Here is a 14,425-nt window from a genome sequence, read left to right as displayed (position 1 = left end):
AGAATTATAATAAACCCTTTGCCCCTTAATTTCTCTCACAGCACTTGATCTACTCTACAGGGGAAAATAGGAACAGATCTAGGAACAGATCTAGATTTTGATCAAGCAACTTATTCTACTAGTTTAGTTTATAGATGTGTGTAGGGTGACATAACAGTTTAAATTATTTCTTAACTTGCCTAGGGTTACATTGTCAGGTACAAGGACATTTCTTTTATAGGTCAAAAATTAATACAAGGTGGGCTGGGGACGTGGCTCAGTGGTAGAGCTCTTGCCTTGCATGCGTAAGGCCCTGGCTTCAATCCCCAGCACCACCAAAAAAAAAAAGAGAAAGAAAAAAAATACAAGAAGGAGATAAGTTGGGGAGAGACTGCCACATGGCCACACTCTTTTTATTCAGTGAAAGCTTTTGTATCTAAGAACACCTTGTCCCTCACCCTTGTCACTGTGATCTATTTTCTTATAACCTATCCTCTAGGGAGAGAAAAGGGAGGGAAGGCTGGGATAAAGGGTAGAGATAGCTGAAGAAGCACTGTAGGTTTTGGCTGGTTTGTTTGTTTTTTCCCATCCTAGTCCCTCTGTTGTAATAAATCTAATCCTATATAAGGAAACATCTACACTTTCTTTCTAGTGATTTCTCCATAACACCTAAGTCTAATATAAATAAGTTTTCTCTGCTCATCCTTCAAAGTCTTCATCAGAAGTGAATAGGAGTGCATCACTTACCAAGGAGCAAGTACTTCTTAGGCACTGTATGAATGGCCCTAGCCATTACACTTCAGTCATTTTAATCCTAAGCAATATAAATAGGAACCAAGGCTGGGAGTCTATAGCCAGGTCAAGAGACAAAGCTAGAGCCAAGCCAATGATCAGGAACAGAAGTGGAGGTAAAATGGGTATATTTCACTCGAGAAGCGTGGTGATTCTGGAGGTCGTGCTCATCTGCTGGGTCAGCAGTATGTCATGCGGATGTGGTGGACACATATGTTTTGTCTTAGGCTTGCTCCAGCCGCAGGAGGAGGAAGCTAGAGCCAGAAGAACTTATCTGTGGTGGGGTGGCCCCTAACAGAGTAGCTCAAGGACCGTGAGACTCGGGCTGTCAGGGTGGTAGGCTGAGAAAGCTCAGGCAGAAACACTGGTGGGCGGGTCATGTGAGCAGGCGTGTGCTGACGTCCACAGTCAGAGTGGCTCATCTGATCTGGAACGGAACCCAGGCCGTAGCTGAAGTATTAACACATAAAAAAGGCAAAGAACCAGAACCTGAGGTACGTGGGCTGGCGTTTAGGGACAGTCTTTTCCCGAGCCCGGGTAAGTGAACTATGATTCAGGAAAAGCAAAGTAGCAATTTTTTTTTTTTTTTTTTTTTTGTGGTACTGGGGATTGAACTCACTACCTTGTGCTTGCCAGGCAGGCACTTATGCCGCTGAGCTATATCCCCAGCCCCCAAAGTAGCAATTTGAGGAGAAGGCTCAGAAGCTGAAAATCCTTCAACTCTCAGCCCACCTCCGTCCATGATGTGCCCACTGTCTGCGGGTACAAATGCAAAACAAGTTCGAGTTACACTGCTTGCAGTTTCTACCTAACCTCCCAAGAGTCGCAAGTGTTCAGCATGTTGTATCTCAGGCCAGGGTCCCTTTCTCTTGATAACGTGCATCTTCATCGGGTAGTGGTTTGCAGCTGATGCAAATCAGGGCGCTGTCCATGTTCTGAGTCCACTGGTCATGTTCTGGCCATGTCTGTCACATTTATCGCCCCTGCACGTGGGTGAGGGAAGTGAGTATTCCAACTATGAGACCTGGGATGAATGTGGTGACCTCACTCATTCTTGAGGCGGTACCCGTAACAGATGGTACTCCCAACTGTGTGGACCCATTTGATGAAGTACCTGTAAATGATGTAGAACAAGATTTAGGGAAAGTGTCTACAAGCAGCAGAGCATATGAGCTGAGGTTCCTAAGAAAGGACAGCGAACAAGAATCAGGGAAAAAGAACCCCGTGCTCTTCACTGAGCGCTGGTGAGGAAGCGGAAAACAGCCTTTCCCCTCAAGATTTTAGGTCAGTGCGTCTTTGCTTCCTACCATGATGCGTTAAGCACTTCCTGGAACCTGAATGACGCATAACATAAGCTTGGTGTGCACCTGCACGCCAGCTTGTCGAACAGCTTTTCATCTGAAATTTGGTTTCCCAAGGAGAGTCCTACGTGGACCCCCAAAGTGTATCTATCATCCTCTTCTGTGAAGCAAAATCCGATAAAAGTAATAGAAATATGGAGGCAGAAGAGGAAAAAAAGCGTGAAGCAGGTTCTTACCAAGCCGTGTCCAAATCTAGCACATGCACACTGAGTGATCTGAGGGAAGAGTCTAAATCTGCTAGGCTGAGGCCCACATCTTGGAACCAAGTGATTACCGACGAGCCCACAGACCTCATCGTCCTAGTGACTGCAGGGTCGTCTGCAGCTGGGAGAGGAGGTGGGGTTGGGCCTGCGGCGGCAGGAAGGGGCCCGTGGACAGCGTCAGTAGTTTCCACCTAGCCGCCTAGCAAATGCTTTGTGGCGTCAGTAGTCACCTCCGTCATCAGCAAACATGCTGAAAACCATAAAGAAGAAAGGAAGAAGTGGTGCATTTTCTGACCACATCTGTGATATAGACGAATTGGTTTTAAATGTGTTTTACATAATTTTTTACAGAAACTTACAGTTACCTTTCACGTCACTGAACACACTGCTTCCTGTGTTTCCCTAGGAACTGCCTCCATATAATGGTTATGGACTGGTGGAAGATTCTGCTCAGAATTGCTTTGCTCTCATTCCAAAGCCTCCAAAAAAAGATATTAAACTGCTGCTGAGTGACAACAAGGTGCTTCGCTATTTGGCCGCACTGGTAAAGGCTAATGTTAAAATTTTATTTTTCTAATTAGTGCATATTGGCTGTACAGAGCAGTGTGTTTCATTTTGGTGTATTTGTGTGTGTGTATAACATACTTTGACCACCACACCCCCAGAAACCCCCTGTCCTTTCCTCTCCCTCCACAATCCCCTTCCTCCTCTACTTTCCTATCATCTATTTAAAAAAAAAAATTTCTCTTAAGATTCTTCATGTGAGAGAATGTATGCTATATCTGATTTTCTCAGCATGGGTTATTTCATTTAACATGATGTCTACAGCACCATTCATTTTCCTGTAAATGGTTTTATTCTTCATGGCTGTATGATAGTCCAGACTATATATGTACCACATTTTCTTTATCCATTCATCTGCAGAAGGGTACTTATGCTGTTTCCATAGAATTAGCTATTGTGACTTGTCCTGCAATAGACATGGGTATGCAGATACCTGGATGTTATGCTGACTTCAGTTCTTTCAGAATTATAACAAGAAGTGATTTAGTTAAATCAAATTGTAGCATTATTTTTTAGCTCTATTGAGGAACCTCCATGCTGATTTTTATAATGGTTGTACTAAGTTACATTTCTACCCACAGTGTAGAAGAGTTCCTCCACCCACCCAATCCTCCTGCTTTGCTCTTGCTTTTGCTATTCTGGGTCTCTTCTGGTTCCTTATAAATTTTAGGATTGTTTTTTCAAGTTCTGTGAAGAATGCTGTTGGAATTTTGATTAGGGTTGTGTTAAATCTGTATATCAATTTAGGAAGTGGGGCCCTTTTGACTGTCTACCAAAGAACAGGGGATATCTTTCCATTTTCTGATGTTTTCTTCAACTTCCTTTTTTAGTTTTTGTTGTAGAGCCTTTTACTTCCTTAGTTATGTTAATTCCTCAGTATTTAACTTTTCTTGGTGTGATTGTGAGTGATATTTTTTCTCAGTGTACAGAAATACTATTGATTTTTGTGTGTTCATTTTGTATCCTGCTACATTACTGAATTTGGTTATTCTTTTAGTGGATTTTTTTGGATCTTCTGTGTAGAGGATTGTGTCATTGGCACATGATAATTTGACTTCTTTTCCTACACATATCCTTTTAATTTCTTTTTCTTGCCTAATTGCTCTTGCTAGTGTTTCAAGTACTATGTAGAACAGGAGTGGTGATGGAGGACATCCTTGTCTTGTTCCTTCCTGACTTTAGAGGGAAAGCTTTCAGTTTTTCCCCATTTAATATGATGTTGGAAGTAGGTTGTCACAAATGGCTTTTATCAGATTAAGATGTCTTTCTGTACCTGTTTTGTTCAGTGATTTTTTTTTTAATCATGAAAGGATATTGGATTTTGTCAAAGGCTTTTTCTGCATCTGTTGAGACGATCGTGTGATTTTTGTCCTTTTGTCCTTCTTTTTATATGATGTATTAGATTTATTGATCTGTGTATGTTGAACCATCCTTTCATTCCTAGGATAAAGCCTATTTGGTCATCATGAATGACTGTTTTGATTGCATGCTGTTTGCCAGTATCTTGTTGAGGATTTTTGCATCTATATTCATTAAAGAGGTTGGTCTATAGTTCTTTTTTTTTGTTGAATTCATGTCTGGTTTTTGAATCAGGGTAATGGTAGCTTCCAGGAATGATTTTGGGAGTGCTCTTTCCCTTTCAATTTCATTAAAAAGCTTGAGGAGTACTGATGTTAGAACTTCCCTGAAGTTTTTATAGAGTTCAGCAGTGAACTCGTCTGGACCTGGGCTTTTCTTGATAGGTTATTACTGCTTCAACTTCATTGCTCACTATTAGGTTATTAAGGGCTTTTTAATCATATTGGTTCCATTTTTGTAATTCATATGTATCTGGGAATCTATCCATCTTTTCTGAGTTGTCCAATTTATTGGTGTTAGGGCTTGTGTCTAGATGTCCCCCAAAGCCTCATGTAGTCGTAGGTGGGGGGTTTTTCAGTGGTGGCTGGATCTAGAGTGTGTGATGCTGGGTTTGTGATTTCTAAATCAGTCCACTGATTATTTTGGCACTTGGCTTAAATCTGATCACCTACATCAACTTTCAGTAGAATATTTAATCTCCTGATTTTCTATTTGGAATTCTTTTATGGGCTGTATTTCTTTTCTTGATCCATTCTGCCAGACTGTGTCTTTTGATTGGGGAATTAAGACAATTTGCATGAAGTGTTACTGATAGGTACTGACTTACTTCTGTCGTTGCCTTATTTTCCTGTTGTTGATTCCCTGTCTTTCCCTTCCACTTAACTGTTCACCCTACTTGGTGTATTCATTCCATTGGACTTTTTCTCATATTTAGCTCATTGTCTCTTTCTAGGGGATCCTTGAGAACCGTTTTGAGTGCTGCTTTGGTAGGTACACATTTCTTTAGGTGCTGTTTACCATGAAAGTGTCTCATTTTTCCATTAATTTTGAAAGATAGTGTGGTGGATTGACAGCTGGTGGTCAACTTATAACCCCCAGCTGAATTGAGTAAGTGTAGTGCTGGGTGTGGGAGGCTCACCTGGGGACTGTTGCCAGCAGCATAAGAGGCAGAACTAGAGAAGGAGAAGGAGAAGGAGGCTGTTGGGAGCTTAGAAGGGCTGTTGGGAACTGAGAAGGCTATTGGGAGCTGGTAGAAGCTGTAAGGAGCTGTTGGTTGTTTTAGAGGAGCTCGTCATGCTGGCTTTCCTGATGAACTTGGCTGTTTTTATCCTCTGAGAAGCTCGGGACCTTGTTGGCACTGAAAACAGCTTCGGTTCACTTTGGGGAGCTCTGGTCCTCTCTCTGAGCATCGTTTCCTGGCCCCAGAGGGGAAGAAGGTGCACTGCCCGTCTCCTGGAGAAGCTTGTCACGTTGGCTTCCCTGATGGGAACTCAGCTGTCCTGATCATCGGAGGAGCTCGGGAGCTCACTGCTTCTGAGGATGGCTAGTTAATTTGTTTAATTGGCCCAATATCTTCTTTCTTATGTCTGCTGTGATCTTTCACTTACGTTATTAAACTGTTCTGATGTCTCTTCTGATACCATTTTGGATCATTTGGGTGTGAGGCCTGTGAATCACTTTAGTGTTTCCCCTTTTTGGTGCCCCGTGGGTCAGCTTTAGGGGAGCTGGAAGTTCGGGGAGGTGTTTTGTTGGCTTGTCTTCTCACATTTTTATTTATTTTTTTGTTTTGTGCTAAAGCTTGTGCACTTATTGTAGTAGAAAGTTTTAAGTATGGTGACCTCTTTTTTTTTTTGTCTTTTTTTTTGGGACAGGGTCTTGCTGTACAGTTCAGGCTGGCCTTGAGCTCACTTTGTAGCCCAGGCTGATCTTGAACTCACAGTGATCCTCCTGCCTCAGCCTCCTGGGTGTTGGGATTACAGGCGTGTGCCACCACGCCTGGCTCGGTGACCTCTTTATTTAATGTCTACTTTTCAGTAGTGTTCCCTAGGTGTGGCTAACTACTGGCCTTTGCTTCTGTCCCAGGGTCCCCCTGGTCCCGTCCCCCCCACCACTCACCTGAGGTGGGAGGTCGTATCACGTTTGGGCCAATGCCCAGTTTTCCCAGAATGGGCCACAGTTAATGCCCCCGAGGAAACATTAAATATTAGCATCTCGATAAAACCAGTTAATAGCAACAGCTATGACACCTTAGGTATGGTAATGAAATCAGTACCAGCGTCAATTGTAGCATTAAATACAAAGTGAATATCGACAAACCCTAAGGACCAGTAGTTATTGATGGGGTAATTTTTTGGTGTCAATTTTTGAGTTCTTTATGTATTCAGAATAGTAAGCCTCTGTTGAACGAGTACCTAGCCACGATTTTCTCCCATTCTGTCAGTTGTCTCTTCACTTTGTTAATTGTTTCCTTTGATGCGCAGAAGCTTTCGAACCTCATGAAATCCCATTTGTTGGTTCTTGCTGGTATTTCCTGTGCTACTGGCAGTCTTATTCAGGACTTTGCCTGTACCTGTGGCTGGAGTTGTTTTCCCTGTTTTCTTCTAAAGGTTTCAAAGTTTCTGGAGTCGTATACATGTTTTTGATCCATTCTGAATTGGTTTTTTGGTATAGAATGAGCGAGAGGGATCTAGTTTCAATCTTTGCCTTGAGGATATCCAGCTTTCCCGGCACCATTTGTTAAAGAGACTGTTTTTGCTAAGTGTGTATTCGATTCTCTCAGGATCCAGTCGGCTGTGGTTTATGTGGGCTTGTTTCTGCAGCCTCTAGTCTATCCCACTGGTCTATGTGGAATTTTGGTGCCAGGACCATGCTATTTTTTGTACTGTGGCTTTGGGTGTATTTTGAAATCAGAAACTGTGATACCTCCAGTACTGTCCTTTTTTACTAAGTATTGCTTTGGCTATTCCTAGATTTTCTGTGCTTCCATACGAATTTTAAGATTGTTTTTTCTAGTTTTGTGAAGAGTGTCATTGGTATCTTGATGTGAATTGCACTGAATCTATAGATTGCTCTGGCCATTTGAACAATATTCATTCTGCTGATCCAGGAAAATAGGAAGTGTTTCCATTTACTAGTATCTCCTTCAGGGTTGTGTAATTTTAACTGAGAGGTCTTTTACTCCGTGGTTAGGTTGGTTCTGAAATATTTTAATGTTTTGAAGCCATTCTGATGAAAATGCTTTCTGACTTGCTTAGCAAGTTCATTGTTGGTGTGTAGAAAAGCTATTGAATTTTTCATGCTGCTTTGTACCTTGCCACTGTGCTGAATTTATCAGATCTACAAGTCTTCTGACTGCTAGATCTTCTAGGTAAAGAGTTACACTGTCTGTAAATGGGATAGTTTGATTTCTTCCCTTCCTATTGGTTCTTCTTGCCTAATTGCTCTGGATAATTTCAAGTACTGCACTGAACAGAAATGGTAAAAGTGGACACCCTGTCTCAGTCCTGATTTCAGAGAAATGGTCTCACTTTTTTCCCATTCAGTGTGATGTTTTACTTTTTAGATAATCAAATCTTGTTCTGTGCCCATGCACAGAACAGGACAAATGCACAGCTGTCCATTGTCTCTCTCAGCTGTAAAATAACAGCTGCGAGAGCTGTGTGTCTTTTCCAGCAAACATTGGACCTCGTGCCCAGGCTTCAGTAAGCTTCCATGGTATTAGGTACGGCAGCCCTGAACCAAGAATTTGGACAAGTGCAAGTCCTGTCTTCCCCATAGACCTTTCCTAGATCATTAATTTCTCCCTTGTACCTCTCAAATTTTGATCGTCATTAAGCATCAGTCAAATTCTGACCTACTTTTAAATTATTTGTATATATATGTATGGTACTATAATTTTCTCAAGACAGTGTATTATTTTAGCATTAGCTGTGCTATCTATTATAGTACATTTAATATTTATCACATCTAATAAGTTGAATCAGATTAATTTAATAGACACTGCCTTGGAGAGATCATATGGTCAGTGGTAAAGAGTGAATTTTGGAAACAGACGTAAGTTAAAATAAAACTCAAACTTTTTTTTAAAGTGGTGTTTACTGTGTTTAAGGAGATAAAGAATAAGATTGAAAACTTTAGCAGAAAGTGAAAAACCAAAAATGTCTATTTCAGTTCTGAAAAATTAACACATTGATAGAATAAAAGAGAAAAATAGGTTCCAAAAAGCATTTGATAAAATAACCTTCTATAATTTTAAAAGAAGACTCTTAATAAGCAGAATACAACAGACTTTTCTTACTCTGATAACAGGTCTCTGCTAACCCTCTGCTGCACACGGAACAGACAGCAGTGAAATGCGCGCGCGCTCTCTGAGGGTAGGAGCGGGACAAGGCTGTCCCGTACATTTTGTCCAACACTTCTCTGGAGCTCTTGGCTACAACAGTAGAATAGGACAGGAAATAAAATGTATAAATATTGAAGAAGGAATAAAACTTTAATGATCTAAAAGAAAGTATTATATATGTAGAAAATAAAGAAGAATCTATATTTAATTTTAACAAAGTGAGTACACAAAAAATGAAATTTAAAAATACCATCTATCATAGCATCAAAAATACTAAATTTCAGGAACAAATCAAACAAAAAGTATATACTACTTCAAACTTTTCAAGAGAAAATTAAAGATTTAAATAAAGGAAGAGACATCCTATCGATTGGGTAGAAAATTCAATTTTATAAAACTATTTGTTCCAAATTAATCTGTGCATTCAAAGCAGTTGTAACCAAAAGCCCAGAGTGTTTATTTTTTCGGAGTTTGAAAAACTCATTCCATAATTTGTATGAGATGCAAAACACCAAAATTGCCGTAGCACTCGGGAAAGCGTAAGATCAGTGGATGGAGCGGCCTGGCGCAGCAAGGGCTCTTGGCCCAGAGCCGGCAGCCGGCCTGGAGGCGGTTCTGAGCTGGCGCGAGGCCTAGGCCTGGGGCCGCGCAGTGCCCGGGCCCGGCGGAGCAGAGCCGCGGCTGGGCCGGGGCCGGGGCCGGGGTGCGGTGAGATGCTGAGGAGCCCTCGCGCGCATGGAGGTGGACGCCCTAGAGGAGAACTTGGCGCTTCATTCTTCTTCCTGCTGCTGAGAGTGACCTTGTAGTTGGCTGTTTAGAGAACATTAGCGTGGATGACAAGTTCCAGTTACTACGGAGAGATTTTATAGCCAAGAACGACCAGGAGTTTGAAGGCACAGAGGAGGATAAATTCGCCTACACTCCCGTTTGTACTGAGTATATTTCTCGGGAACAGCTGCTGGAGCGGATCCGGGACGCAGCGTGGCAGCTTTCAGGACTGTGCTACAGCACCGTGAGGATGAAGAGGCGGGTGATACCGTCCACGTACTGCACACATTTACAGAGTTTCTGGCTTTTCAGGAAATGTTCCCGGGCTGCAGAGCAGAGAAAGAAGGCTGGGGACTGGACGTAAGCAGTGGCTTAGTGGTTACACTGCTGTGTGAATCACCCGGTACGCAGCTTCCCAGACAGTCTCACTGGGTAAGGGATGGGATCATTCTGATGTTACCAGCCCAGTACGTTCAGAGACTTCCGCTGAAGACTACGTCTTGGAAAGACTGAGTTTTCTCCGGCCCTTCGTTCGCGTTAAGTACCGATAGCTCAAAGACAGGACCAGCCCATTTCCCCGGAAACACCTTCTCCTTTTCACTAACTACAGTGCTCCTCCCGTGCGCACACCTCGCTCAGGTGCTTCTGAGTCGGGCTTCTCTGGATCGAGCCTCTCAGCCCTTCCTCTGGAGCCTCCCCAGTGCGCATGCTGCTGTGTCCGTCTGCGGCATGGAGGAGCCCCTGCCACCAGTCCTCTGTTGCAGCAGGCTTTGCGTGAGTCCTTTTGTGTGTTCACAGCCGTTTCTTACACGGGTCTGTTTCCTCCTTCAGCCTTAGTGGGTTTTTGTTAGGGAGTATTAATCCAGGGAGTCACGCACCGGAGGCTGCCGCCTGGGCTGAGATTTCACAGTCTCCTGTGACCCTTGTCCTGGCTTGAGGAAGCAATGGAGAGAGAGGTCCTTTACCTGAAAGCTCCATTGACTGTGGAGGCACAGCCCTGTAATCCCAGCACTCAGAGGCTGAGGCAGGAGGATCGCTGTGTGTTTGAGGCCAGCCTGGGCTACAGAGTGGCCAGCCCAAACTACCCAATGAGACCCTATCTTAAAAATAGAAGGAAAGAAAGGGAAGGAAGGAAGGGAAGGAGGGAGGGAGGGAGGGAGGAAGGAAGGAAGGAAGGAAGGAAGGAAGGAAGGAAGGAAGGAAGGAAGGAAGGAAGGAGAGGAAGAAAACTCCATGGAAAATAAACTCCCAGTCTTACATCTGCAGTCCTTGTAACACTTCTGCTGCTGCTCCTGATGTGGTCTCCGTGTTTCTAGATGTCTCTTTTAAACATTATTTTCAAGAAAATGTTGTTATAGATGAAAGCTCAGGTAAGCTAGTAGATGTGATCTTAGAAATTCTGTGAAGACGCACTTAAAGATCGAAGTATTATGTGCTCTCTGCCCTCCGGTTGTCAGGGCTGTGAAAGCAGCTCACGCTGGTGCATGAAGGTAGACCGACGCCGCCCTGCCGTCTTAGCGCGGCCGTTGTGTTTCTGCAAGTTTGCCTGAAGTCCTTGCGTATAAGCCACTTGGTTGGGTTTCTGCTGGGGTTAGGCACAGACCCTGCAATTTCTTCGTCCTGTCCAGACCTGTCCTGCTGAGGTAGTGCTTCCTGTCCAGCTCCGTGTGAGTGGGGGCAGCAGACGTGCCATCGGTCATGCACCAGCTTTGACCCAGGACAATGTTTGGTAAAGCGTCACTGACCGGGAAATATATGTCACGTCTGCAGAAAGAAGAAATAAAATTCAACTCCAAAAGATAAGAAAAAAGAGTAAGATCAGTGGATTTTCTCAACAAGATATCAGTATATATTATAAATTTATATTCATTAAACCAATATGTTATTCAAAGATCTTTAGGACAGTGGAACAGAATAGTCAGCCTGAAACAGAACTTGCTACATAGCAAATACGGCAGTGCAGAGGGATAGGGAGGAACGTTTTCCAGTAGATGGTATCAAAACAGGTAGATGTCCATGTGGGAGAAAAGAGTTGGCTTCTGACTCACACCAAAAATAGAAATAAATCCTGGGTAGATTGGTGAAACAATAAAACTTCTTAATGATAGCATAATCTTAACCTTTATCAGGACACAAAGAGAAGTTAACTACACTAAATGAAGGATTTTTGTTCCCCAAAAAAAAATCTTTGAAAAAATTAGAAAGACATGGTGAGAGTGAGAGATGTTTACTGCAGAAATCAACCAGGAACTCTTATCCGGTATGAACAGAGGACACCCTCTAAGTATTAAAAAGAAGTAAGCAAAACACTTAACGGAAATTTCACATAGGAGGACCTCCAAAGACACTGATGAGGTGTCTCTGCTTACCAGCCGGAGGACTGGCATGTGAGTGAGAACGTGGAAGCATAGCAATTTACGTGGTCAGTGATACAACCACGCGAAGGCAGCCTGGCGTAATCGAGTATACAGATGGTGCCCATACAGTCCACTGCACATGCTCACAAGGGAAGAACGTTGGTGACAGTATAATTCATAATAGCCAAAGGAATAGCCATAATAATGTTCATGCTAGACCTGTGTGTCCATACAGGAGACTGGATAAATAATGACACATTCACACAATGACTTGAATTCTGTTCCGTGACAACTGATGAACCACAGCCTCACATGGCAACATGGGTAATCACATAAAGTGACTTTGGCTGGGGATATAGCTCAGTGGTGCAGCACCTGCCTGGCAAGTGCAAAGTCCTGAGTTTGATTCCCAGTACCAAAAAGAAAGAAAACAAAACAAATAAACGTGGCGGGGTGTCATGGCGCATGCCTTTAATCCCAGCACTTGGGAGGCTGAGGCTGGAGGATCACTGCGAGTTCGAGACCAGCCTGGGCTACCAAGTGAGCTCAAGGCCAGCCTGACCGCATAGCCAGACCCTGTCTCGAAAAGACAACAACAGCAACAAAATAAACGTAACTTTGAATGTAAGAATCCAGACACAAATGAATATATGCATGTTATATAATTCCATTCATATGCAGATTTAAAAACCAATAAAACTGTTTAGGAGTGCGCATCTGTCAGAAAAGAGAGAACACCACAACACCGCAGGTGGTGCTTCCCTTGGGGAGCGGAGGTAGAGTACTGATGGGCAGAGCATGTCTCCGTCCTGTCGGTCCTGTTTGTCCCCCTGGTGGTGATGACGTGAGTGATCGCTGTATGAAAATACTTCAAGCTGTGCATCTGGGTTTTCTGACGCTTTCTCTGTGTCACAGTTGACAGTGCAAAGATTTAGCACTATTAGGAAATAGTGAACATTTTTTGTGCACCGGATTAGTGATGTTCTGGGCATGATAACTTGCAGATGTTTTTCCCTGACCTATTTGCAGAGATAGAAACTGTATTTATTAGGCTCATCGCAAAAGTTCTGCAAGAAGAAAGAAAGGGGAAAAGGTTTAAGCATGAAGTGGGACTTCCTAAGACGGACCGTTTTTTTAACAGGGAGTATATTGGAGAAACGATCAAAGTCGTGTGGTTAAGTCCTGTGGAGTTCAGACAAGGACACCAGACAAGCTCTGAGAAAGCAAGGCCCGTGAACTCAGACAGGCAGTTGGTGCCTAAGTAAAAACATGCCGTAAACTGCCTGGGGCGCAGGGGGCGGGGCTGGCTGAGGGGCTGGGGAAACGTGAGGAGATCTGCAGACACGTGATTGGAGCACAGGAGGAAAGTGTGCCGCCACAAGAGGAAAATCAGCTCCGGTGCCTGCCCGCCCTCCCGAGGAATCACTGAGAGAAAGCCGAAGAAAGCTTCTTTACACCAGATACTGCACATCATATTGGTGGTTGTCCAGTAGAATTTGAAATATGCTGTGTTATATTCTGCCAAAAATATATACTTTCATTGTTCACATTATTCACCAAAGTCCAGTCATTCACATACCCATAAACAAAAAGGTTGCAAAATGGTGATACATAATTAAGAAAAAAAAATATGATCTGGAATTAAAGCCCAGTGTAGAGCGTGTGCTTCGCATGCTAGCTGAGGAGCTGGGAGGCATTACAAGCACATAGGAAACATGGTTTAAGTGATGATCTCTAAAACAGTGTGTACCCTCCGGGCACATGCAAGGCAGTGCAGTCTGGGTGCTGAGAAAATATTATTGCCTCCTTTTGTCTTACCTCTTATTTATTATGTGTATGCTTATTTCTTTTTTTTTTTTCCTGTACCAGGAATCGAACTCACAACCTTGTGCTTGCCAGGCAGGCGCTGTGCCACTTGAGCTAAATCCCCAGCCCCTGCGTATGCTTATTTCATAGCCCATGATATTTTAGATGTGCTTTGTAATACACAAAATACACAGATAAACATGCTTAATTATTAGTTTATTCATCAGTAGATAAAAGAAACAGATATAAAGTATATAGGGGAGAACAAGATCGACAAAGCTCTGCCCTCATGGAGCTTACATTCTAGTTGGCGATGCAGGATAGTCTATAAAGAAAAATATCCGAAAAGGACAAGTAGTAACACATTGTTAAGGTCTGTGTCTAGATGTCCCCCAAAGCCTCATGTAATCATGGCGGGTGCTTTTCAGGGGTGGCTGAATCCAGAGTGTGCGAAGCTGGGATTAAGGGTGATCAGTTCACTGCCTGGATTGGCACTGCCTTAATCCCAGCGGCCAGGGCAGAGTACAAAAGGGCAGAAAGACACTGCTAAAGTCAGTTGTTGATTTTGCTGTTTTCTGCCCGCTGTGAACTGTTCTCCTTTACAAAGCCACCCTGCCCTGGAGCCAGCCCATTACGGACTGATATCTCTACAAACTGTCAGCTAAATAAACCTTTCCTCCTTTAATCTCGGGTATCAGGTATTTTGTCTCAGCAATGACAGAAAAGTAACTAAGACACCCATGCTATAAAAAAACAAAGTAAGAGCAGAAAACGGTAGGAGGGGACTTGTTTACACCGGCAGACTGGGAAAGCTTGTCTGAGGAGGTTACAGGTGAGCAGAGATGGAATGAAAGACTTCGAGTGAATCAGAAAGGTGTGAGGCACTGCATGTCA

At 43.3% G+C, this 14,425-nt stretch overlaps 1 protein-coding gene and 1 pseudogene across 1 annotated transcript in view; both read left to right on the top strand.

Annotated features, from left to right (window-relative positions):
• The window catches only part of Efhc1 (EF-hand domain (C-terminal) containing 1), a gene marked incomplete at its 5' end in the record, with an annotated part of 51,656 nt that overhangs the window by 28,891 nt on the left and 8,340 nt on the right, over window positions 1–14,425 (top strand). The window contains 1 exon segment of the mRNA XM_013510761.1: window positions 2,742–2,879. Coding sequence (XP_013366215.1) covers window positions 2,742–2,879 — 138 coding nt within the window.
• On the top strand, window positions 6,506–10,409 carry LOC106147830 (annotated as a pseudogene).

Source organism: Chinchilla lanigera, unplaced genomic scaffold (assembly GCF_000276665.1).
Source record: "Chinchilla lanigera isolate Chin_1 unplaced genomic scaffold, ChiLan1.0 scaffold00010, whole genome shotgun sequence".
Taxonomy (NCBI): domain Eukaryota; kingdom Metazoa; phylum Chordata; class Mammalia; order Rodentia; family Chinchillidae; genus Chinchilla; species Chinchilla lanigera.
Note: the sequence above shows the minus strand (reverse complement) of the source record. Positions and strands in the feature narration are given on the sequence as shown.